The 23587-nt window shown below is 47.8% G+C and overlaps 12 protein-coding genes across 13 annotated transcripts; 7 read left to right on the top strand and 5 right to left on the bottom strand.

Annotated features, from left to right (window-relative positions):
• Positions 1-192: 192 nt before the first annotated feature.
• Positions 193-1557, bottom strand: E1B28_006687 (uncharacterized protein; the record flags this gene model as incomplete). The annotated part of the gene is made up of 7 exons (XM_043151380.1): positions 193-678; positions 743-833; positions 890-929; positions 989-1022; positions 1079-1267; positions 1324-1476; positions 1528-1557. 7 exons carry the CDS (start codon positions 1555-1557, stop codon positions 193-195), a joined length of 1023 nt encoding a protein of 340 aa, XP_043012475.1.
• Positions 1558-1597: 40 nt separating this feature from the next.
• On the top strand, positions 1598-2403 carry E1B28_006686 (uncharacterized protein). Its single transcript, XM_043151379.1, has 5 exons — positions 1598-1783; positions 1838-1960; positions 2017-2027; positions 2088-2102; positions 2173-2403. Exons 1-5 carry the CDS (start codon positions 1675-1677, stop codon positions 2260-2262), a joined length of 348 nt encoding a protein of 115 aa, XP_043012474.1. The 5' UTR covers positions 1598-1674; the 3' UTR covers positions 2263-2403.
• A 261-nt stretch (positions 2404-2664) lies between these two features.
• Positions 2665-5916, top strand: E1B28_006685 (uncharacterized protein). Its single transcript, XM_043151378.1, has 9 exons — positions 2665-2784; positions 2836-4293; positions 4355-4528; positions 4598-4689; positions 4750-4936; positions 5012-5177; positions 5239-5420; positions 5519-5687; positions 5747-5916. The coding sequence occupies exons 2-8, from the start codon at positions 2960-2962 to the stop codon at positions 5574-5576; spliced, it is 2193 nt and encodes a 730-aa protein (XP_043012473.1). The 5' UTR covers positions 2665-2784; positions 2836-2959; the 3' UTR covers positions 5577-5687; positions 5747-5916.
• A 180-nt stretch (positions 5917-6096) lies between these two features.
• On the top strand, positions 6097-8178 carry E1B28_006684 (uncharacterized protein; the record flags this gene model as incomplete). Its single annotated transcript, XM_043151377.1, has 7 exons — positions 6097-6374; positions 6427-6627; positions 6687-6882; positions 6939-7112; positions 7171-7775; positions 7829-7946; positions 8011-8178. The coding sequence occupies 7 exons, from the start codon at positions 6097-6099 to the stop codon at positions 8176-8178; spliced, it is 1740 nt and encodes a 579-aa protein (XP_043012472.1).
• A 219-nt stretch (positions 8179-8397) lies between these two features.
• Positions 8398-8682, bottom strand: E1B28_006683 (uncharacterized protein; the record flags this gene model as incomplete). Its single annotated transcript, XM_043151376.1, has 2 exons — positions 8398-8504; positions 8571-8682. 2 exons carry the CDS (start codon positions 8680-8682, stop codon positions 8398-8400), a joined length of 219 nt encoding a protein of 72 aa, XP_043012471.1.
• Positions 8683-8898: 216 nt separating this feature from the next.
• E1B28_006682 (uncharacterized protein) lies at positions 8899-9938 on the bottom strand. The gene is made up of 5 exons (XM_043151375.1): positions 9878-9938; positions 9697-9821; positions 9313-9617; positions 9140-9260; positions 8899-9085 (listed from the first exon to the last, which is right to left on the bottom strand). The coding sequence occupies exons 3-4, from the start codon at positions 9536-9538 to the stop codon at positions 9157-9159; spliced, it is 330 nt and encodes a 109-aa protein (XP_043012470.1). The 5' UTR covers positions 9539-9617; positions 9697-9821; positions 9878-9938; the 3' UTR covers positions 8899-9085; positions 9140-9156.
• Positions 9935-12993, top strand: E1B28_006681 (uncharacterized protein). Its single transcript, XM_043151374.1, has 2 exons — positions 9935-10146; positions 10210-12993. The coding sequence occupies exons 1-2, from the start codon at positions 10039-10041 to the stop codon at positions 12625-12627; spliced, it is 2526 nt and encodes an 841-aa protein (XP_043012469.1). The 5' UTR covers positions 9935-10038; the 3' UTR covers positions 12628-12993.
• Positions 12994-14251: 1258 nt separating this feature from the next.
• E1B28_006680 (uncharacterized protein) lies at positions 14252-14716 on the bottom strand (the record flags this gene model as incomplete). Its single annotated transcript, XM_043151373.1, has 3 exons — positions 14697-14716; positions 14486-14642; positions 14252-14432 (listed from the first exon to the last, which is right to left on the bottom strand). Exon 3 carries the CDS (start codon positions 14411-14413, stop codon positions 14252-14254), a length of 162 nt encoding a protein of 53 aa, XP_043012468.1. The 5' UTR covers positions 14414-14432; positions 14486-14642; positions 14697-14716.
• A 191-nt stretch (positions 14717-14907) lies between these two features.
• Positions 14908-18261, top strand: E1B28_006679 (uncharacterized protein; the record flags this gene model as incomplete). The annotated part of the gene is made up of 10 exons (XM_043151372.1): positions 14908-15233; positions 15285-15422; positions 15479-15870; positions 15922-16497; positions 16543-16733; positions 16785-17318; positions 17387-17623; positions 17688-17821; positions 17887-18049; positions 18104-18261. The coding sequence occupies exons 1-10, from the start codon at positions 15093-15095 to the stop codon at positions 18259-18261; spliced, it is 2664 nt and encodes an 887-aa protein (XP_043012467.1). The 5' UTR covers positions 14908-15092.
• A 285-nt stretch (positions 18262-18546) lies between these two features.
• On the bottom strand, positions 18547-19654 carry E1B28_006678 (uncharacterized protein; the record flags this gene model as incomplete). Of its 2 annotated transcripts, XM_043151371.1 has the most annotated exons (9): positions 19601-19654; positions 19477-19541; positions 19324-19420; positions 19131-19258; positions 18937-19075; positions 18856-18881; positions 18775-18804; positions 18693-18714; positions 18547-18641 (listed from the first exon to the last, which is right to left on the bottom strand). In XM_043151371.1, the coding sequence occupies exons 1-9, from the start codon at positions 19626-19628 to the stop codon at positions 18547-18549; spliced, it is 630 nt and encodes a 209-aa protein (XP_043012466.1). In that variant the 5' UTR covers positions 19629-19654. The 2 variants fall into 2 exon arrangements, with proteins under 2 accessions (XP_043012466.1, XP_043012465.1); XM_043151370.1 differs by having other exon boundaries at positions 19131-19420; positions 19477-19545.
• A 35-nt stretch (positions 19655-19689) lies between these two features.
• E1B28_006677 (uncharacterized protein) lies at positions 19690-21240 on the top strand. The gene is made up of 5 exons (XM_043151369.1): positions 19690-20239; positions 20302-20389; positions 20441-20733; positions 20793-20824; positions 20882-21240. Exons 1-5 carry the CDS (start codon positions 20103-20105, stop codon positions 21145-21147), a joined length of 816 nt encoding a protein of 271 aa, XP_043012464.1. The 5' UTR covers positions 19690-20102; the 3' UTR covers positions 21148-21240.
• Positions 21241-22310: 1070 nt separating this feature from the next.
• E1B28_006676 (uncharacterized protein) lies at positions 22311-23373 on the top strand (the record flags this gene model as incomplete). Its single annotated transcript, XM_043151368.1, has 4 exons — positions 22311-22456; positions 22525-22612; positions 22667-22962; positions 23019-23373. 4 exons carry the CDS (start codon positions 22311-22313, stop codon positions 23371-23373), a joined length of 885 nt encoding a protein of 294 aa, XP_043012463.1.
• Positions 23374-23587: the final 214 nt, after the last annotated feature.

Below are 23587 nucleotides of genomic sequence, written 5' to 3'. Positions count from 1 at the left end.
TAAGTTATACTAATCTCTTGTTGGTTTGGTTTGCGAAAGTGGGCAGATATAGTATGATAATATACCATGAGAGGCGTTCCTACGAACAAGAACCCTGTATAACCTTTTCATACTGTTGCTGTGCGCTACACAGCAGCCGATGAAACATGATGGGTTACTGTCGAATTTAGAGAGAAGAACGCCCCATTAAGTTCAATTATTTCCCAACCGTTGTCCAGATCCCCAACTATGTCCACCCCTTGAGCCAGCAGACGGTGCTCCCCCACCACCAGCATTCAACCTCGTCCTAGGAGGAACAACATGGACACCTCCCGCGTTCCCAGCACCCGCTGCTCCAGGGCCTCCACCGCTCGTATCACCCAACCAATTCGCTAACCACCTCGGTGCTCTACCCAGATGTGCATAAGGTGCCCCACGCCCCGTTAAATCTCCACCCCAAATAGCCCACCACCAAAGGTGACCCACGACAGCTCCAGGTAGGGATTGGGCAGCTGCTTGTGGACCTCCCATGAGTAAGTCGAATGCTAACATGACATAGGGCATGTATTTGATTGGGAGAGTCAACAGGCCAAATATGGATGTTTGGCTACCGGGTGGGGCGAGGGAGGAGGAGATGTAGGTTAGGCACAAGAGGAGGGGGCGGAAGAAGAAGAATGAAGAGACTGGGTAGGATGTTGCCTGGATCAAATGAGGGTAAGGGATGTCAGTTGCGGCGGGAGTGAAAAGAGGATGGATACGCAACAATAATGGCTACTGATGAGAAGAAGAGTTGCCATGCTAAATCGCCGGATTTTCGAATGTAAGGGCCTGTCTCTAAACCGTTTACGGTTCGACTATAAAGATGTGACCGTTCAGATTCTTGGTTTCGTCTTGTGAGAATTGAGCTTACTATAACATGGCGATTTCAAATATGAAGTTGATTCCACCGCCTGATTGGTGGTGTGTTAGAACCACACGGAGAACTTAGGTGATGATATAACAAACGCACTTCCCAAAAAAAAGCTGGTGTACAACCTCCATAACTGTAGATGATCGGAACGTCAGTTTTATCACTCCCTTGGACAGGAGTGTAGCTCACCTCTAGTTTCCCAAACACCAACCTCGAAGCGTACAACACCTTATACGGCGACACCATACCCATAAGCACCGGACCTGTTATTCCAAGCACAGAGCCGCATAGAAATCGTGTTACTGGTGGGATTTTGCGAAGTTCGGTGATTAATCCGTCCATTATTTTGAAGTCGAAGACCACAGGGAACACAGTAAACTTTGAAGAAGTAGGTTTTCAGCTTGAGTCCAGAAAGTTCGAATGACGTGTCTTACACGTGTAACAGAACTTCCCAAGGCAGCCGTTTCTTTCTGCTTACGATGAATGGTCCTTCGTAGTCCCAGAGCCTTGCACAGAGAAATAGCCGATATGTGATTAAAGGTTCGTAGGGGATAGAGGTGAACGTTGACGCGTTGATCATGACGGGACTAGAACTGTAGATTGAGCTTAGCGGGATGTAACGGGCCGCAAACAGTCACGGCCCGGACTTTTGAGAAAAACCGAGACATCCGGGAACTTGACGTCACGATGATGTCATGAGGACTTGCTTTAAGAGCTCCACTTTTCTCTGAAACTTTCAGTTAACCCTCTGAACAACTTTCAACGACTTTCAACAACTTTCTGAAATGTCTGGAACTGCAGCACAAGTCGCCACCGGAATCCCCGCCGAGAAGCACACCGCACGTCCTTCTGATGTCGTAGAACCAACACAAATCACAACTGCTCCCCAACAAGGTATGGATCCGCACCGTCGCCGTCCCTCTCTCCGAATGACACGTTTTCTAACAGGCTCTACTCAACCTGGAGACGGATCAACTGTCCGGGAAACCACCGGACCCGATGGACAGCCGTTGAGAGTCATCGAGGTGCCAGGGGATGAGCATCAGGTACCTTTCAAAGATCAGGTTATCGGTACGTTGTCAGATCCTTGACTTTTCTGTTCGTGTCTAACTAAAGCGTGTCTATAGGTTATGCTAAGGTGAGATAACTCCAACGCTGTACAAGATGAAATACAAAAAATTTACGACCCGCATTGAAGAAAACTCGTGGAACGGTGCGTCAAGTTTCAAGCTCGTGAGCGACGGATGGTATCTGAACTGAACACGATATACTCTAAACTACAGATGCTCAATAAACCGGAGCTGAAAGAGCACGGCGAGCAGATTATTCAGGGAACGGCGTCCGTTTCGACACCGCCAGAACACCATTCGTAGATGAACTTCAGGACGGAATACATCTGGATAACCCTTGTATTTAATCTGTACGAGTATAATGTAATTCGTGAGTAAGTAGACTAGTTCGTCTCCTTGAGGATCCTTGAGGACCTGATTATACATTTGTCAATAAATCCGCAGACCAACTGGACAACCCGTGAGCTTCAAGATTCATCGATCCTTCTTGAATCCTTCAGCGCCTCAGCTGCCAGTCTAAGACGACAAACTTGAATGAGTTACTGAGGTGCAGCGATATAGTGTAACGTCGCCAGTTGGTCGCCAGACACACAAGATTTAAAGGAAGTGAATTTGCATCTGCTTTGACGGCCTACTGAGAAAGGTAACGCGGTTATAGCCGGGCCATCAAATTCATAGTCCACACACGTGCTTCTTCGTGCATCACGCTAGCGCTCGACGTTTACGCTGGCATCCGTTCTTTGCCTGTTTGCCGTTTTTCCACTGCACAGTCCTTTCGTTACCTTTCGTTTCATATCTGATCAACATCCGAACCTGGACGATTTAGTGAGAGCTCTTTATTCGTACAGCCCCACAATTCTCTCAACTGGCTTACAGTGGTATCCTGACAATTCGGGTTTATTCCGGTACTGAAAATCGTCAAGTCGACGGATTTGAAGGTGTATTTTGTGGAGACTCTTCATAACCGAGCGGGAAACGTCGTTATCGTGGTGAATAAAGTATGGCATCGCAAATGCACAAGCGGAAGTCAAGTGCGGACGATGAAAAGGATATCATGATCACCGAACCACCCTCACAAGTATTTCCAAACACAAGTCCTGGGCCGAAATTTAAATTATCACCCCCACCACCCCGTTCAAGAGTAAACTCTACCCCTGCCCAAACTTTTACATCCAGTTCCTCCTTCCCGATACCACCACCTTCAGCAGGTCCCTTCAGGACTGGCTTCAACTTACCATCTCAACCGCCTCATACTACATCTCCGTTTCGAACTTCATTCCCAGCCTCGAACAACCTCACCGTCAATGGCCATTCCCGCACTCGTACCGTGTCAACACCCTACTCTCCATCCACCTCGTCACCCCTGGCATCTACCTTCCCTCAGTCCGTAAAACAGGGCCAACTTGTTCCTCCGAACATGGCAACATCCAAATCAGCACCAGAAGCTAACTTCAATAACGGTATCGCTACCACAAATCAACAACACGCTCGCAGGCATTCTCGAGTGCACTCTCGAAACCTCTCCATTTTCTTTCCAAGGCCTGGATCATTACCGCAGACTACCATCACCGAAGATGGTTCTCAGGAGCTCCAGATAGGTCTTGATGATGAAGAGGCTGCTTTACCAATCCCTTCTGCAGATTCCAATATCAGTGTGCCAGGTCGTCACAGGCGCCAGTTGTCGACCCACAGTCCAGTTACCCCTCTTGGCGTCGGATTCACATTCGGCGTTAAACCTCCACGACCACCTGGATCAGGGAATCCCATTCCACCTCCAATGATAGCCGACGACTCTTCCTCTTCGTCCACTTCGGGTTCAAGAACTCGAAGAGGCCATCACCATAAACACTCTTTATCCCACAACTTTTTTTCATTCCTCGAACCTGGTGCGGACCAACAACTGCAAATGCCTGCAGAAGAGTTGCATACGCAGCCTACACCTATTCCTATGTCACCTTGGAACCCTATTTCGCCATTCCCGCTTTCGCCTCCGCCGACTAGGAGCTCATCGACGCAGCCGCAACCCCTGCCCCCTGGGCTCGGCCCGAGTGGTGTCTCGAACGGGCATGTGAATGTTCATGGTCATGGAAATGAAAGAAAAGCCCGGCTATTAGAGTCAGAAGAACCCCCTGAGGTGTTGGGCGTGCTTGGGTGGGGTATCTGTCAGTTCGCGTTGGGAGGATGGATGTGGGTAGCTGGACAACAGAACGGATCGTTATCCGTGACAGGCTTGGGGTATTGGGTCGTTTTTCATGCTTTTGGTGTGGCGGTACGGAATGTGTTACCGAAATGGCGGAAACTGGGCGATCAGGGGGATATGAGGAGGTCGTATGGGTATGTCACCTTTTATTTCATTATTTTTGGCTTTGCAAGTACTGATAATGTCCGTCTGTAGGGATGCACGAATCGAAACTGTGTTGATGTTTGCGCAATCCGTGTATCTGATGTTCGCGGCGGTATATATATGTAAAGAGACTGTTGAGCATGTGTTGTTGGCTGCTGGGAGTAGTGGTGGTGGTGAACATGAAGGGCATCATCATCATCATGCGGATGATTCCGGCCAGTATGGGTGCGTTTTTTCTTAGGTTTTTTTCATGGTCAACCTATGAAACTTATAATGCGCTTCCACCATTTCTAGTATCAACTTTCCATTACTATCCATATCCTTATCTCTTGTTTCGATTGTCATTTCTGGTTTCTTTTATGGTACTCATTCAAAACTGGTCGAAAGTTAGTGGGCATTCCATTCACGTAAACCCTTTCACTGATGTCGTTTTTGGTTCTTTCTAGTCACCGGTAATCGCATACCTTCTATAGGAAGACTGATACGTTCTTTATACTCCTCTCATCATCGCCATGTCGTTCTTCCTGAACCACCGCCTACGTCGCCCATTGGTGTTTTGATTTCGAATCCTTATGTTTTGAGTCCGTTTATGTTTTGCCTGGCGGTGATGGGTACTTCGGTTTTGGTCTCGTCGTATGTATCTTTGGATTTCGTGATTCTGTTCCGTTGTGCTGATTTCCATCGCGATGTTATTGTTATGATTTACAGCTCCAACCATATCGCATGTGACCTAACGCTAGCGGGATTAATGACTGTCGTGACCTTTAATCTTGCATACAGGGCTTCTGTGGTGTTGGGTACTGTATTGTTACAGACAGCACCGGTGAGAGGACAGGGTGGAAGGATGGAAGCGTTTTTGAGGGTTATGCGTGAGGTGCGTTATCTCGTGTTTTCCCTCCCCCTGGCGTTCGAGCTCATTCTCTCTGCTTGTACAGATTGAACGCCATCCGAATGTAGTCCACGTCACCCCACCCCATCTATGGCAGCTCACACCTACCCCACCGAACCCGTCCAGATTTGAAGGTAATTCTTCGCTTGTGGCTACGTTGGAGTTGCATGTGAAGAAGGAGCTGGGTGACGAGGATGTTTTGGCACTTACCAAGTGGGCATGGGAGAGGTGTGTCGGTGCGCTTGGGGATCGGGGAAGAGGGGATCGAGACGATTCGAGTTATTTGGGCTCTTCGAAGGTGGATGTTACTATTGGTGTTGTGAGAGGTTGATTTTTCTGCTGTCGTGCTATTCTTTGGGAAGTAGGATACTTCGTTTTCTTTAAATTCAACAATTCTTCTACTCTCCCAGCTTGGCATCGCTTCCCATCATTCGAGACTCACTTACGACCCATTATCTCTCATCGACAGGAACGCAACGTAATGCTCATTTGAAAGTAAGTACCTCTCAAGGGCACTGGACTTCGGGCTGTTGATAACGGTCCCTCTGTTTTAGGAAATGAGCTCGTTCTACTGCTGACGCCGGCCATCTGACCCAGCTAGTCCTCGGTTGAATCTAGCGGTTAGAAAAGTCACCCGTACCCACGATTGTGAACCCTGGGACCTGTGGCCATGTTCCGGCGCCGTACTGATTTTCTGCTACTTATTCACACATGTTGTCACAGGGCAAGAAGCTCACTTCTTTCCCAGGTAATACGAACCTAATTTGGGAACCAATTTAGGCCACACCGTTCTACGTATTTTTCGATGTCTAACTTTTTAACAGCGGGATGATACCATCAGGCGAGAAGGCAAAAAAAGAACTCCAAGGAACCAGCTATAAGTATATACTTCCCACCTTCAAGAATGCATCGAAGCACACAGAACGCCCTCATGGTCCTCGTCGTTAAAACTGTTCTCGTGGTCGCCTTTCTACCGTTTGTTGTGTCGTTGTCTTCAAGTAGATGTCGTCTCTTACCCACAGATGACATTTGGCCAGCAACGAGAGAATGGGACTCTTTCAATCATTCTATCGACGGTCGTCTTATCAAGACAGTCCCGATTGGCTCACCTTGCCATGACCATAACTTTGACCAGGCGAAATGCGACGTGGTTCGGGATAGTTGGTCTAGCCCAGAGCTCCAGTAAGTTATCTCTAGTTTGCTGCACGACTTTCTCTGACTGGTTTGATTCTAGTGAAGCACATCCTTCCTCGATTATGTTTCCACTGTTTTTGAACAACACCTGTAGTCCCTTTACTCCCCGGGGATTTCCATGTCCAGTCGGTACATACGTTCAATACGCAGTCAACGTCTCCTCGCCCGAACATGTCATAAAGGCTGTCCGGTTCGTTAAAGAACACAATATCCGTTTCGTGGTCAAGAACACAGGACACGAGTGTGTTTACCCATAACTCATTCCTCGCGGGGGTGTTCTGAGCCATAACTTCTTTTTAGCTACATGGGAAGATCCACCGGGACAGGTGCAGTGTCCGTGTGGATGCACAACCTTCAGAACATCACATGGCTTCCCAATTTCAAGTCCTCTACCTATTCTGGACCCGCTGTCAAGTCATACGCAGGAGTTCGTGGCGTTGATCTAGCAGCGTTTGTGAACAAGAGGGGTCATACTGTCGTGAGCGGTGAATGTCCTGTGCGTCATCTTTCGATCGCCAGTCCTCGTTCGACACGTCGACTGATTTCGGTTAGACCGTTGGCTTTACAGGAGGATATATACAAGGAGCCGGTCACTCCGCCCTCACCAATCTTTATGGCCTGGCTGCCGATCAAGCACTCGAATTCGAGGTGATTACAACGCAAGGCCAGCACCTCATTGCCTCGGCGACTCAGAATCAAGACCTTTTCTGGGCTTTGAGCGGCGGGGTATGTGTTTCCGATCCCCCTCGTGTAAGCACAGTAATGCGAGCGTTCACATAAACAGGGAGGAGGGACCTATGGCGTCGTATGGTCTGTCACAGTGAAAGCTCATCCAGATACGTCTGTTTCCGCCGGTTTCCTCAATTTCACGTCGACTGGCATAACCCCCGACGTGTACTGGCAAGCCATTAACGCATATCAAGCTCTCATTCCAGGTCTTTCAGACTCTGGGCTCTTCGTGATGGCCAATTACTCGACTACGCTTTTCAACCTCAGTCCTATCTTCGCTCCCAACAAGAGTGTCAGTGAGGTCACGACACTTTTTCAGCCTCTTGTGGATTCTCTGCAAAACTTGGGCATCAACTATACTTCTACCATTGATTTGTATCCCAACTACCTCGAGGCATACAAAGCTATGGACGCTTGGAAAGAAGAAAATCTTCCCGTTGCCAACATTGTACAAGGTGGCCGATTGATACCTAGAGCCCTTTGGAATGACAACAGCACGTTCAGTGCCTGGAAGGATGTTGTTCGCAACCTCACCGAGCGTTCTGACAGTGATTGGTCTCACGAGATGATCTTGAGGCCAACCTTGCAGATCTCCGGTCATCCAGAAAATGCTGTCCTTCCTGCATGGAGAGAAGCACAAACCATGTTTTTGCCGACCACGTGAGTCATGCCTCGGTTTTTCCATGTGCCGGTGGTCTCAAAAGACATCCAAGGGTTTTCGATGTCGCTACACCTTTCGAGAAAATAGCTGAGGACCAAGCAAAGATTACTACTCAGCTTACGCCACTCCTGAAAACGGTCACACCTGGCTCGGGGTCATACCTGAATGAGGTCGATATATTTTTCTCCAATTCACCGAGAATTCCGAATCGAAAGTTAATTCTATTTGTGATAGGCCGACCCCAACGATCCCGATTTCAAGGAGGCGTTTTACGGCGCAAACTACGACAAGTTACTCGCTATCAAGGACAAGTGGGATCCTGATCAAATCCTTTACGGTTCAATTGCTGTTGGAGGAGATAGATGGCAACAGGAAGACGACGGAAGGCTTTGTAGAACGTGAAATCTGCACGTCTCAACTCTTTAATGGGTGGTCTCATCCCTTGCAATCGATTTTTGCGCTTAAAATTTAAAATACAATCTGCCAGTCCAGTGATGCTAGCGCCTTGATACTCTCGACTAAGTCTGGAATCGACCTTCAGGTAACAGTTCAATTCTTGGAAGGATGAATATGCGCGAAGCTGCGATGAGGAACTCACCTCAATTTCAGGTTTGGTGGCGTTCAACGACGACGAGCGGCATCCTCTCTCTGCCTTTCCTCCCACTCTTCGCGTTCGATCCTGACGAATTCGTCGAGGATTAGATTTCCTTCTTCGATATCTTCAGGAGCTAAAAGTCGGCGCGCGTCGCCATTGACTCACTGCATAGATCTAGTAAAGGACTCGAGGGGCTTACTCATCTTCAACCCATAAGAATACTGGAAATTAGGACGATTACCCCATCCATCTTTGATTATTTGGTAGCGGGTGCGTGGTTTGGAGGTGTTGTTGTTGCTGTTGGAAGGCATCCGTAGAAGATGTCAGATTGGTGGTGGTGGTCAAAAGTCAAGTCTGAATAAACTGACAACGGACTTTATACTATTTCTGTGGTCTTTGGGAGAGAGACCTACTTAGAACCAGAGACTACTGTAAACGAACACTTTGAAAAACAGTTTGAGGCGCACGGCGGGAGGACGATATTTCCTTTCGACGCGTTTGCAACGTCTTCACAACGGTGAACAAGCCTTTCACACTTGATATATAGTGTTATCGGTATCAAACCGTAAAAAGTAATTGTATTCAAGACAGTCAAACGAAGTCCCAGCCTCCGCTAAACCGCAGTTCCAAGCTCATGCACGCTCCTCCATAATTTACGTGTCCAGCACTTCCACATTTAATTTCAGTCGGTTTCTGTAAATAGTTTCGCGTTTTCTACGCGTTAATACGTCAGGTTGAGTAACTTGCAGGGTGACGGCAAGAACTTACCTCAACTTTGGCGGCATTCAACGACGACCTGCGTCACTTTGCGTTTCCTCCTCCCACCTTTCACGCTCTAGTTTCAAGAGTTCATCAAGTATCATATTTCCTTCTTCAAAATCCTCAAAAGCTGTGGAATCGTCATTCGCTATAAGAAAATCGAGAATTGAAGGGGAACTTACACCTCCCCAACCCGTAAGAATCCTGAAATTTGAGGCGATTGCCCCAATACTTCTTGATGAATCCATTGCGGGTTGGAGGTTTGTCGGCAGCTTTGGTAGGGGGCATTGGCAGTGTACGATGATGATGATAAAGGTGGTCAAAGTCAAGAGTTCTTTGTAGGGCAGAACTGCAGCCATGACTGTTATATACCTTCGTATTTCTTAGTTTATGCATCAAGCGGCCCATTGAATTGCCTCCGAAGCTTCCGTCTCTTTTCGAGTGAACTTGTCGCTATCGCCCCGAAGCCAGACTATTGGTTCCTCCACTTCGAATGAGACATTCAACCCAAACATAGTTAGCCGTTCCCTCGGTCGCCCAGGAGACGAATCAATGAAGATAATCACTAGAAGCCTTTGCCCAAATGACCCCGAACTTCGAAGACGAGGCTAGCTGGACCTACGTCGCTGGAACTACTGACAATTTCCGACTCTCGTGACTCCTGTACGGGCCTTCAGATCGCGAATTGATCCTGTTAAGGAAATATGTACTTGAGACAGCCGCTGAGGATAGAGATCTTGAGCTGACTAGGTAGATTGAGCGAGAACAAGTTGAAGGAGGTTGAAGGTCGGAAACAAACGTCATAAGGGTTCAACTGCCAAACATGGGCAAATAGCTCCTCGTCGTTCAACCACGACGAGGTCGGACGAACTCCTCAACGTTTGGAGTGGTCCATTCGACCGTCAGCAATGAACATGGCCTCTCATCGACCAACACAGTCTATTTCCTCAAATAATCTGCTTCCTCCAACTACCCCAGATCACAAGCAACAACGGAGAATGACTAGCCCCAACCTTGTTAGTATATCTGTCTTCTGGTGATTCGGTTTGTGATTCGATTATCTTTCTTTGCAATTATAGGGACAAGGCTCTGGACGACCACCTTCTCCACTGCGCAACGGTTTTGTTCCCAGCTCTTCAACCGGAATCGATCCGCATGCTGCAGACGACGAGGGCGATGATGATGACGACGACGACGACGATGATGGTGACGATGGCGAGAGACGAGGCCGCTACCTCCAACGCTCCCCATCGCCTGCATCTTCTGTCTCTCAGATGGCAGCAAGCTTCGCTCAGAGAGTGGGAAATTTCGTCGGCGGAATAGCCCCTCGTTCTCCCAGCTTGCTTCCATCCGATGCAGAGCTGGAGGCTGAAGCTGAAAGAGAAAGAGACCGAACCAGAAGGGAGGCTGAACGAATCCTTCGTCATGAAGCAGGGGAGCGTAAATTGCTCGAAGACCGTGTTCTTGCCTTGATGGAAAACACCAGATCACCACCACCGCCACCATCTCGTTCTCAGACGATGCCTAATCCACCCTCTCCGTCTTCTTCTCAAAAAGATGGCGGTAGCTGGTGGACAACGGCGAAGAATAAACTCACTCCTACAAAGGAGTTAACGCCTGCCCAGCAGGTGATTCAAGACGCTAAGACGCGAGAGAAGGAGATAAAGAAGCTGGCGAAGGGGAAGGAGAAGGAGAAGGAGAAGGAGAAAGAATGGTCCCCGAACATGCAGCAGCAACCAAAATATCCCGATTCAGCCTTACTTAATCTCAACACGCCCCAGCAGCCACGCCGTCCTGCACCTGGATCTCCTGCCTCACCTACGCCATCACGGTCAATGGCACCTAATCTTTCACCTTCGCCCATGCGCTCCGGCGAAGTCGGTTCCTCGTCTCCTTCCCGAGAAGCTCCTCCCCTTTACGCCCAATTCAACGCGCAAGGGACGTTAGATGTGCATGTTACCCTTCTTACCATTGCCAAGCGGTTCGAGAAATTGGAAAAGTGGACGGTCGGTCATGTTCGCGCTCTTGAAGAACGCATGGGAGACGTGGAACGGTGGCTTGTCGATAAGGAAAAGGAGAAGGAAGACGCCGCCACCTCGTCTCAACGATCGGCTGAACCTACATCCCTCACTTCGGAAGCGGTATCGGAAGAGGTACGGGAGCTTCGAGAAGAGATCGTCGAACTTCAAGGTCGTATCGGTGAGATTGGACGAGAGATGGCACGGATGGCGATCTCACCTGGAAAGCTCTCCTCAACGATGTCGCGACAATCTGCCGAAGTGACCGTCTCTCCCAGCACTGGCTCGCCTTCCATTCAGCATGAAAGAGTTACCTCTTCGACTGCTGACATCGTCGACCCCGACCCCACCTTTAGTGCAACGCCACACGCTCGAACACGCGTTCCCTCCGTTACCGCTCGACACAGTACGAGTCCACCTATGACCTCCTCGAAAGCATCAACCGGCACTCGACTTCCTTATCCCACCGGTGACTATGCTCCGGATCCCTCAATAAGCGGGTTCTTCTCTCCTACCAGCTCTCCGCCATCGTCTGTGGGCAAAACCCATCCGATGTCTGCGCAGAATACTACCGGACTTGCCGCAACGTCTCCCAGTAATACGAACACGCAACAGCCCCCTCTTTCTTCATCTGCTTCATCCTCCTATTCCCTAGGGTCGTATTCATCCACCTCCTCCATTTCCTCAATCATTCCTGGGTACAATCCTACAAATAGCTTGACTTCGCCATCTTCATCTCCAGCCCCTGGACTTGGAAAGCCTTCTTCTAGAGGTCTTCCTGTCCCACCAACGCCTAAAACCTCGTCGCCATCGCTTAGACAGTCTAGCGTTAGTCCTACCCCGAGGAAACGCTACACAGTCGCATTAGGTGGACCGATTGTTCCTCCCGATGATTTTGAGGAACAGCAGAGCTCGTCGAGGAATCGTCCGACGACACCGCATTCGAGTAGAGGTCGTTATACGGCTTCGCCAGCCAATGATACCGAGTTGGAAGGGAATGGGAAGGACCACCGCGGTGACGAAGAAGAAACACAAGGGTCTGAGTTTCAGGATGAGACAATTGGCAAGTCTAAATCTGCGAGAATGGCGATCCCTGTCGCTTCTGGAACGCGGTCATCCAATGGGGAAGGTGTTATTCCTGCTACCAGCATTGCAAAATCGCTTCCTTCTTCTCCTTCGAACCCGCGTAAGATGAGAGCGCAATCTGCATATGGGTTGTCGGCTATTCACGCTCAATCGCCTAATACGGTGGGGGTATTGGGTGGAGGAGGGGATTTGTCTTTACCTTCGGTGGCGCCGTTAAGACCAAAGTCCCGGTCCAAGTCTACGGAACGGTTGGAGCGTGGAGGGGGGAATGGGTTTGTTGATCCGTTGTTGTTGAGGAAGCAGGCGGGTAATATGAAGATGGCTATGCCTAAGCCGATTGGGAAGGTGCCTGTTGGACAGTTGGTTGCATTTTTTGATGGAGAGAGGAAGTGAGTTGCGGATGCATGTGGATCTGTAAGTTTTCATTATCTTCGCGATTTTTATGAGGTTCACTGCAAGGAAAGACTTTTTTCATGTCGACAATTATCTTATACCCTACATACCAAGCATCTCTCTTTCCTGTTTAATCTCTGTTGTTGCTTTCATTTATTTCGATGATCTATATACACAATGTCGTGCTCCCATTTTACGCTTTTTATGACTTGTCTCTTGTGTATATCAATACTACCACTGCATCTTCCTCTTCTCACCTCTCAAGTATGTAACCGATATCTTCTCTCTTGAAACTTGCTCGCGATGTTGCGACGAATCTATAGTGCGATCTAAGAGTCACGATTAGGAGTTTTATGTTGTTTCCATCCTTTACCATCGTCGACTCTCACTCCGTTGCGTGAATAGTGCAATTCAATACGCTCATGGCATTCATTGTGTAAGGGTGTCGGCTTATAATGCCTTAAAACGGACCTTTTATGGAAGTTTGAGGACAAAAGAATGCCGAGGAGAAGATTGTAGGCAATATAAACCCCATTAAAATGCCTTTTATGGGTCTTGTTCGAATTTACGACAAAATGGCAGCCCGCCTGCCAAGACATACCCGGAGTCGCCAGAGTCCACCATCAATAAAACATCGCATGACTCTCAGTCAAAAAGCCTTGATGGCCCCGAGGAGGTAACTTGTGCGTTTTCTGATGTGCAATGTTAGCTCCTCACGTTTCTAGGTGTCGTGAATTGACTTCCTGTTCTGATATGGAGTTCAAGAAACTCGCACATATGTAATTCACCGCAGTCCCTTCTACTACACCGCCAATTGTTGAACAGATAGCTGACATATCTGCTACTTTATATAATCACCATCTATCTCCACATATGTTCACGATATGTAGAGTCACATGACAATGCCATAAATACTCAGCACAAATGTTTCCAGTGGTCCTCCTGCCCTACTCCTACATACATTGACCTTTGGTAGGTAAAATATGCCATTTGGATCCATTTCCATCACGGGAGGAACAAGGGACGCCAGAATTTCCTTTGCTGGACTGTGTTATGGCATTATTACGGCATGGTCAACATATGTTCACGATATATTGAGTTTATGGGATATATATAAAGTAGCACATATCTGTACGACATGGGCCGGTTTTGGTGGTGTAGTGCTTTCTACGATAGGTAAATTATAATGGGTCCTTCAGGGCTCGTCTGGTACCCCGGTTGTTTTCTCATGGGCATTTAGCCCCGTGATTGCTTTGATTGCAGGAAGTTCTCTAGGCCAGGTGAGTACGGATTGATTCTCTTTTACTTCTCATTGTTTCGGGATTTTGAAGCTTTCGCGTCGCGCGGGATGTCGCAGAGATACTTGAATTCTCGTGTCATTTGAGAGCGCTGGCCTGTGGTACCCATGTTGTTTGTTTGACTGGTTTCCCATCTGAAAGAGTCATTCTTGGACTAGTCTGCAAATGGTAGGCTTGCATATTACCCTCTTTTCGACATAGATACGTTCACTTATGCACACCTTAGTTTGGAAAAGTGGCGGTTGCTGTTACTGACATAGTCATCTCTATTGCTGTAGGTGTCGTTTTTTCTGAACAGCAACGGTTTTGTTTTATCAGAGGGGCTTCTACATAGAATCTGGGTCTTGTTTGGGGCTTAGAAATCCGAGGGATTCTCTTGGAGTGACTATCTCATCGACCGTTGGGTACACGGATTTACTGGTTTGCTGTGAAAAATCTTCTTGAATAGCGGAGATGTTTTCCGCAGCGGTGGGACGGGCAGAGACCATCGTTTCTTCCAAGACCTTCCTAGTGAAAAAACGTCAGTTATAACCCACGAATGCGCAAACCCGCAGCCACACCTCCAGACATGAGAGGATTCAGGAACACGAAGGTGATGTTCAACTGGAACTCAAATGGAATGAACAAAGCTCGAACGTAAAGAACCAACTATCGTTTCCCTCTAGCACGCACATGTGCATAGTTGATTGGAAGCTGCCACTTCCTCTTCTTCCCCCACTCAGGTACCCTGGAAGTTAGACCTTTCCGGAGTTCTGTAACATCATTATTTACCTATTGCTGACTTGTTTGTGCTTTTGCCAGCTCAAATTTCTTCCGTTCAAACCTGGAAGGTGGCTGGGCCCTAGTAACCCTCAGCTCTTCCGTCCAAGCGAAGTCCGAGTATTGTAAGCGTTGGCCATGGTGCATGGACCTGAGATTTCCTTATCAGGAAGATGAGCGTCAATGAGTCAGCATAACATAATGATAGAAATCCTCGTTTAGACGGCCATGCTCTTAGCAGCACACCACAACTACACAGGCAAACTCTTCGCCAACTGCACGCCTTGGATGACCTTGTTATCATAGCACCTGGCGGCCTCTTCTTCTATTACACAACCGCTCACTTAAATACAAATCGCCTCGTTCGAAATTCAACCTCGTTGAAACAACTAATCATTCATCGGTGAAATGGCATCAGCTGCCACTTCGAGGAAACCGAGTTTTCAAGGCAAATTGAGAAGAGAAGAAGAGCATGAGGTTGGACAGTATGTTCTAGGGGCAGAGATCGGGAAAGGGAGTTTCGCAACCGTTTACAAGGGATACCATGAAGTGTGTAGTTCTTCGGTACCCCTCTGCTACATGTGTTAACCTTTACTTTAGGAAAATCGAAAAGCAGTAGCTATAAAAACCGTCAAACGCGACAAATTATCTGCTAAACTGTTCGAAAACCTTCAAAGTGAAATACAAATATTGAAGCTGCTATCGCACCGACATATAACAAGGCTTATAGATATCGTTGTAGGTCTTTCTTTTTACTCGCAAAAAGCTTCTGTCTTAATGATCTTGTCCTATAGCGAGCTGACAACTACATCTATCTGGTGATGGAATACTGTTCAGGCGGCGATCTCACCAATTACATTAAGAAACGCGGTCGGGTGGAAACTCTTGAATATATTCCCAGTCTAGGAGCACCACCCCAATACTATCCGCATCCTCGAACCGGGGGCCTCGACGAAGTCGTCGTACGAAGTTTTCTACGACAGCTTGGACGCGCTCTCAAGTTTCTTCGCAGTCGAGATTTGATACATCGAGATATCAAACCTCAGAACCTTCTACTGAGCCCGGCTGGACCAGAGGAACATGCTCGTGGTCATCCACTCGGTGTTCCTATTCTGAAAGTAGCAGATTTTGGTTTCGCGAGGTCACTTCCAAATGCAATGATGGCCGAGACGCTGTGTGGTTCCCCGTATGTCGACTTTTGTTTATTGAGGGAGAATCTCATGACTCTTATCTTCAGACTGTACATGGCTCCCGAGATTCTTGGTTACAAGAAATACGACGCAAAAGCCGACCTTTGGTCAGTAGGTGCCGTCCTATACGAGATGGCGGTCGGTAGGCCTCCTTTCCGTGCTCAAAATCATATTGAGCTATTGAAGAAGATCGAACATTCGAAAGGGATCAAGTTTCCGGATGAGGATCCCAACTCGACGGCAGCCAAGAGTGGTGGAGGGGGCAGCGAAGCATTGCCTGTACCCAATGATATCAAGAAATTAATACGGATGTTGCTCAAGCAGAAACCTATTGAACGCGCAAGCTTCGAGGATTTTTTTGGAAGTACCGCTCTCGCCAAATCCAAATTTACAAGACCCAAGGAGCGGTCTCAACAGAACTCTATCCGAAGTACAGAGTCAGAGCCGGTGCAATGGGAGGAAGGGAGACCTTCCACACCAGAAAGCCATAAGGTTATTCCACCGGAGGTTATGGATGAAAACGCTATGATACCTCCAAGCAAGTTCAATTTCAGGAGGTCGTCTACTCAAGGGACGACGGAAGGTACACCACCACGCACGGAGAAGCAACTTCCAGAACCGGGGTATGAACCTCTTCAATCATTCTAAATTCATACTTAACGTCCCAGGCCTAGCACACCCCTCGCAATCGCAAGGCACATTTCCACCACCACAAACACACCTCAACGAAAGCCTTCGAGGTCTGGGTCTGCAGAAGGCTCTGTGATACCTGGGGAATCAGAGGAAGATGGGCTGCTCAGGCGTGAATATGTTCTCGTTGGCGACACGCGTGCTGTGGAATTCAATCGTGCTGTCGACGGTGAGCCTTCTCTATAAGTGAAGATGTTGTTAGATTGACGTGTTCTTGTAGAACTCAATACACTTCCTAGGCGGCCTCTCCAAGATCGTCGAGTCCCACCCTCGCCTTCTATGGACGATTTCCCATACGATAGTCCCTTGCCCCCCAACATACCCATTACGAGTGATCAACCAAGCACCGCACCCATAACTTTCCCACCTCCTCCGAATGCAATATCGACTCCAGCACCTCCCTTGTCGTCTTCTCCGTCCAGTATAGCATCTAGAGCAGCTTCAAATGCTCTACATCGTGCCATTAACTTAGCCTCTAAGAAGCTCTTTGGTACGACGAATGCGAGGTCCGCACGACGGCAAACTTCTTCATCTTCACTTAGAGAAGCTTATACACCCGCCGCAAACGGTGGTGGGAGCAGCGTTCCGGGATCACCGAGGAGGCCTCAGATAATATCACTTGATGTCGCAGAGGGATCGAATGATCCTCTAGAAGACAAGATGCTTCGAGAGCTGGAGGAGCTGGCGCAGAAGACTGATGTGCTCACGCATTGGGCGGATGAGATGTACGAGTATGTGAGAGCTGTACCGCAGAGTAAGTTTACGCTTGCCCTTAGCGTCCGCAGCTCAACAGCGGTATTAACCCTATAATGATATTTTCAGAACCTCTTCCTGACCCCAACAAATTCACCAAACGCGAAGGAGAAGGAGACAAGGTTGCGCGAAAGCGCAAGAACGCTGATATGGAAGCGGAGTATAACGCTGTAACGTGTGTTGCGGTGTATATGCTTCTTATGACGTTCTCGCAGAAGGGCGTGAATATATTGAAGAACTATCAGGAGCATTTGGATATGAGGCATCCGGATGGAGATTTTGTGGTTAGTGAAGGGTTCGATGACGGTTTGTCGATTTCGTTGGTCGTTCTCTGCCTTGAGCTGATCGATCGTCTTTTTACTTTTCAAAGCGTTGAGATGGTTCAAAGAACATTTTTTGAAGTGTAATGAACGTGCTGCGTTGGTGAAGACGTGGTTACCGGCTCAGTATGATGGACCTAAGAGCTGGTTGGATCAGTTGGTGTATGATCGTGCACTTCTACTCGTATGTTTCTCTCTGTTTTCTTTCGAATTCCTAGATGCTCATCGCCTTTTTCGTCATCCATCTAGAGCCGAACAGCAGCGCGGAAGGAACTTCTCGATCAAGCATCAGCACCAGATGAATGCGAGAAGCTATACGAAGAGTCGTTGTGGTGTTTGTACGCTCTTCAAGATGACCTATTACAAACGGGGAATCCGTTCATGGACGAAGACCGTGCGACTATTGCTACGTGTCAGTCTTTCTTCACTCTTATTCTGGCTTTTCATGCTAACCCTGGTGGTTTAGGGATTAAACGTACGAAGTTAAGACTTCTTCGGTGTAGGGCACGGATGTCTATGAACGATCGGGACAGGCTCAATGATGCTAGGGCGGACACGAATCTCGTTGATGTGGCGAGAGTACCTGCGCCATGGGATGAGGCGGTTCCTCGGTCGGCTTCGTAATTTCCCTGCCCATTTTTCGTCGTGCTTTCCTCATTCTTCTTCCCATCTAATCTGAATCATTCCGGGCATCTGTGATAATGTTATGTATGCCGTAGAAGAAAACAGGTTTTTCTGCCCCCCACAACAACCTAACGTTACTGTACTTATAGCATCTTTCTGTTCTTTTGCATAACCTCGCACGATTTCTTCTCTCCTTAGCATATGTATTATCCATTGTAGTATACAAGCACTGGTTTTTTTTTACCGACGCAACGAACAGTTTCCGTGATCACTGTGAATGCTAATTTAGAAATCAAAGCTTTTGTTGAGATCTTCATGAAGCAGTTTCCGCATCCCAGGTGGGAGGAGTGGTTCGCGAGTGGATTCTTCTACCATGTATCCTACACAGATATAAGAAAGGTCGTCATAAGGATAGTAAGAGAAGCACAAACTGAATGGCATTTCTACACTCTCCTGAATGTATGGTGATTCGTAAGTCATTGGTTAATATTAGGATGCTCTTGAGACGCGTACCTTGCGGTTGAATGTGATATTCGGGAAATCCTAAAGTTCTGATTTAGCCTCTTCAGAAGAGGTGCACCATCGAAGACTCACGATGTATTCTATTTTGTCTAGTGGAACTGTTGGGTGATTCAAGTTCAACTCTGAAAAACAGGAAGATCACAACACACAGACCTTTATCGTGCACGACACGCTTAGTGACTCCGAGCGCAGTATCCGTCGTCATTTGAACGGAACCAAGGTGGCGAGAAGGAATTCCTAAAACTCGCAATTCGCTTGTTCGGTCTCGTGGAGGGTCGTCACCTAGAATCCCCTAAAAGCCTGTCAATCCTAGAGTTATCATTCACTCCGAGATGGGATGGACTCACTCCGAACAGGAACCACTGGAATCTTCCGTCACCGTCCTCTGGAGAAAGTTCTTTCTCGGCTTTGGGATCTAACAAGCAAACTTTTCCCAACGATCCATGAAATTCTTGTTTGATGATTTCTAGAATTCCTAGTGTTCGACATGAGACTTCTGCTTGCTTTTCTGAATCTCCTGTGTTTTCAAACGATGCGAACTTGGATTGGAGGGTTTGTGCAGATGTTTTGGATAAATTCGTGAAGTATACGCGAGATCCAGGACCTGCAAGGGTTCGCATGTGCTACATGAGATCCGCTGTGATGAGCACTATTGATGAAAGGCTTTCGATGGGTTTCGAATGGAAACTCAACCGCGTATTCTAGGTCGACCCATGGAGGAACTGTTTTGGAGACTTCATCGTCGTCTTCCATGTGTTCTATCTCCCCGTGCAGATTCAGTAAAATCCATCTTTTATCGTGCGATAGGGTAAGTTACCTATAACATAGGTGAAACCTTCGGTCATGGTCAACGATGGGGCCTAGGGGAAAAGGAATATTTATGGGATCACGTAAGCCAATGCTCTTCTCACCCGCGTTCCACCAAGTCGAAGTAGCCTGAGAGTACATGTACCGCCATGTACACTCAGAATCCAGATTTCAGCACCACTCTATCCATCTTTGCTCGCAAACAAGATATCGTTCATCGAGTCGTCTCAGGGAAGGGCATGCCACTGTCATCCTTAACTTGTAATGACTATTCCGAACCTTCTCTCGTGCATCAACGTTACCCCCGGCATATTTATTATCTACTCGACTCATCGCGGGAGAAAGTTTTCCATTTAGAAAGGACAGTCTGAAGAAAATTTTCGAATAGACTCCATGAGTCCAATGTGACCCCGAATTCCCAGACGTGTCGTACTTGGTAATACATTCATGGGTCGCATAAAGTGTGGTTCACAGCCGGACGCTGCTGAACCCCGCTCCCGGTTTATTCGACGATGTATCCTCTGGCGAGAGCATCTTTTGGAGCAATCCGAAATTGCAGAAATCTGAGCAGAGGTTTCTCTAGTTCTTCATTTCGAGCTGCAGCAACGCCGAACCGCGCTGCCCTCATCACTGGAGCGGGTCGAGGAATGTACGTTAAGATTTTGGAAAGTTGATTTGAACGATAGAGGCTGATATGAAATCTTTCGATAGTGGTCGCGCCATTGCGCTTCGACTTGCCTCGGATGGCTTCAATATATGTGTGAATGACCTTCCTGTCAACGCTGAATCTATCGAAGCGGTGCGTGCAACTCTTCATTCAATCTCTCATTCAGGAATAACTGTTTTACAGGTAGCAAGTGAAGTACGAGCCCTGGGGCGAGAAGCTATAACGACGTTCTGCGATGTGACCAAGATGTCCGATGTTGAAGAGACTGTTCGGAAATCGGTTGAAGCTTTGGGCCCGCTGAACGTCTTGGTCGCGAATGCTGGGATTGTACAGGTTCAGTCACTCCTCGATGTCACCGACGCGGAGATGCAGCAGATATATGGAGTGAACGTTTTTGGCCTGATCAATTCCAACATCGCTGCTGGGAAACAGTTCATGAAGCAAGGGAACGGAGGCAAGATCATTAATGCAGCTAGGTTCGTCATTGAACTTTTTAAATCCCTTTTTGCTCGTTAACGGTCTATACACATATCAGTATTGCTTCCTTCAAGTCTTGGCCTCCATTAGGCCTGTACTGCTCTACTAAAGCCGCTGTACGGAGTCTTACGCAAGGTTTCGCTTTAGAGCTTGCGCAACACAAAATCACCGTGAATGCGTACGCACCTGGGAACATCGATACCAAGATGTGGGAGAAGATTGACGCTGACATGTCCAAGATAAATGGGTTGCCAATAGGTGGGAATTGGAAGGCTGTGGAGAAGCTGGTTGCGTTGGGCAAGAATGGCGCTCCGAAGGATGTATCGAACGTTGTAGCTTTCCTCGCCGGCCCGGACTCTGACTATATGACTGGACAGACCCTGATTGTAGATGGCGGGATGTGGTTTACTTGAGGGTGAAGATAGCTTATTTGAATATGACGCCAGGTTCGTACATTGTATGTATCTCGAAAACGAACTAGTTACATTTAAATCTTCGGTCACGACCATGCATCAACCAGCTGCGAGCCCCGCACATTGATAGCTTTGTAACAGATATCGCGAGGTTGAACTATTTACTCAAGGCAAACGAGACCGGGCCTCTCGAGCGGTGTATGCACCCCAAGAAGATTCCCCCGACTTCTATGTCTCATTCGACCTCCCAGCATTTCTTTTTCCCCCACGACTACCGGTTATGTACATCAGATGCAGGCGAGCTCTTGCTGCTGTCCGCTGGTAAGTACTGTACCAGTTCAAACAAACGGGGACCAGTAATCATGATGTATTGTTGACCATCTCAAAAGGATTGCTCTAGTATCTCAAATTCAATTCAACCTGCTTCAACGAGGTGCTAATCACCGATCAATGTCTGTACACTTTTTGGTGTGTCGCTCGTGCTTACAGAAGTATATCTCGGGGGTTCTGTAGCTCTTCGGTTCGAGCTTCAGTCACGTCGGCTCGCAGTGCTTTGTTTAGCGTTAGAGAAACGTTGAACATTTAACTCACAGTAGGTCACGCCTAATTGATACGATATCCTCTTTTCGCCTCCGAGGACATTTTATAGAGCAATTCGAACATCTAGAAACGCGGGTAGTTCCTCATCTCGAGCTACAACGTCACGGTCTATCTTGTGCATCAATGCTACCCCGGCATACTTATTATCAGACCCTATTCGACTCATTGGGTGAGCAAGTTTCCATTAGATCCAGTTAGACAGGACAGTCTCTGAAGCAATTTTTGAATAGACTCCATGAGTGTCGGAAGTACTTGGTAATACATTCATATAGGCCTGTCACCGACCCTAATTCTGTGGCGATGACAATGTACCTGGAGTTTAAATTTGGTCCTGGAGGCTGCTCGGCTCCAAATGCAATAACTAGCTCCTTTTCGAGATACATACATTGATGTACAAACCGCAACTTGTACGCCACTGTCGCCTTTCAGGCTCCGACACCTCCACTCTCTATCATTACCATATAGAACCGGTTACAGGTCTAATACATTCATGCGCCCCATAAAGCTTTAAAGGGTGGCTGAAAACCAGATGCTGCTGAGCCAGCCCCCCGGTTTATTCGACGATGTATCCTCTCTTCTCGCCTGCCAGAGCATTTTTCGGAGCAATCCGAGATTACAGAACTCTGAGCAGAGGTTTCTCTAGTTCTTCATTTCGAGCTGCAGCAACGCCGAACCGCACTGCTCTAATCACTGGATCGGGTCGAGGAATGTACGCTGAGATTTTGGAAAGTTGATTTGAACGATAGAAGCTGACATGAAATCTTAATCTTTCGATAGTGGTCGCGCTATTGCGCTTCGACTGGCCGCGGATGGCTTCAATATATGCGTGAATGACCTTCCTGCCAACGCTGAATCCATCGAAGAGGTGCGTTCAGCTTCTTTTTATTCAATCTCTCATTCAGGAATAACTGTTTTACAGGTAGCAAGTGAAGTACGAGCCTTGGGGCGAGAAGCTATAACGACGTTCTGCGATGTGACCAAGATGTCCGATGTTGAAGAGACTGTTCGGAAATCGGTTGAAGCTTTGGGCCCGTTGAACGTCTTGGTCGCGAATGCTGGGATTGTACAGATTCAGCCTTCACTCCTCGATGTCACCGACGCGGAGATGCAGCAGATATATGAAGTGAACGTTTTTGGCCTGATCAATTCCAACATCGCTGCTGGGAAACAATTCATAAAGCAAGGGAACGGGGGCAAGATCATCAATGCAGCTAGGTTCGTCATCGAATTTGTTTATCCTTTTGCTCGTTAATGATACATATATTTCTCAGTATTGCTTCTTACAAGTCCGCGCCTCCTTCAATCCTGTACAGCTCTACGAAAGCCGCTGTACGGAGTCTTACGCAAGGTATCGCCTTAGAGTTTGCGCCACACAAAATCACCGTGAATGCGTATGCACCTGGGAACATAGATACCAAGTTATGGGAGAAGATTGATGCAGAAATGTCCAAGATGAATGGGTTGCCAATAGGTGAGAATTGGAAGGCTGTGGAGAAGCTGGTTGCTTTGGGCAGGAATGGCATTCCGAAGGATGTATCGAACGTTGTAGCTTTCCTCGCCGGTCCGGACTCTGACTACGTCACTGGACAGACCCTGGTTGTGGATGGCGGGATGTGGTTCTCTTAGAAGGTGAAGATGTTTTTTTTGAATAATAAGAACTAGTTACATTTTAAATCACCATACATCAACAAAGACCCGGAACCGAGCAGCCTGCAGGCCCGCTTTCAACGTCTTCTATTCGACATCACAAGGTGAGCTTTGGCTGCTCCATTGGCTGGTGAAGCCGCTGGCCGCTGGTACTGTACCAGGCTCAACCAACATCTGGATTGCTTATCTCAAA

The sequence above is a fragment of the Marasmius oreades genome, chromosome 3, assembly GCF_018924745.1.
Source record: "Marasmius oreades isolate 03SP1 chromosome 3, whole genome shotgun sequence".
In the NCBI taxonomy this organism is placed as follows: domain Eukaryota; kingdom Fungi; phylum Basidiomycota; class Agaricomycetes; order Agaricales; family Marasmiaceae; genus Marasmius; species Marasmius oreades.
The sequence above is the reverse complement of the archived record's forward strand: the minus strand, read 5'-3'. Positions and strand labels throughout refer to the sequence as shown.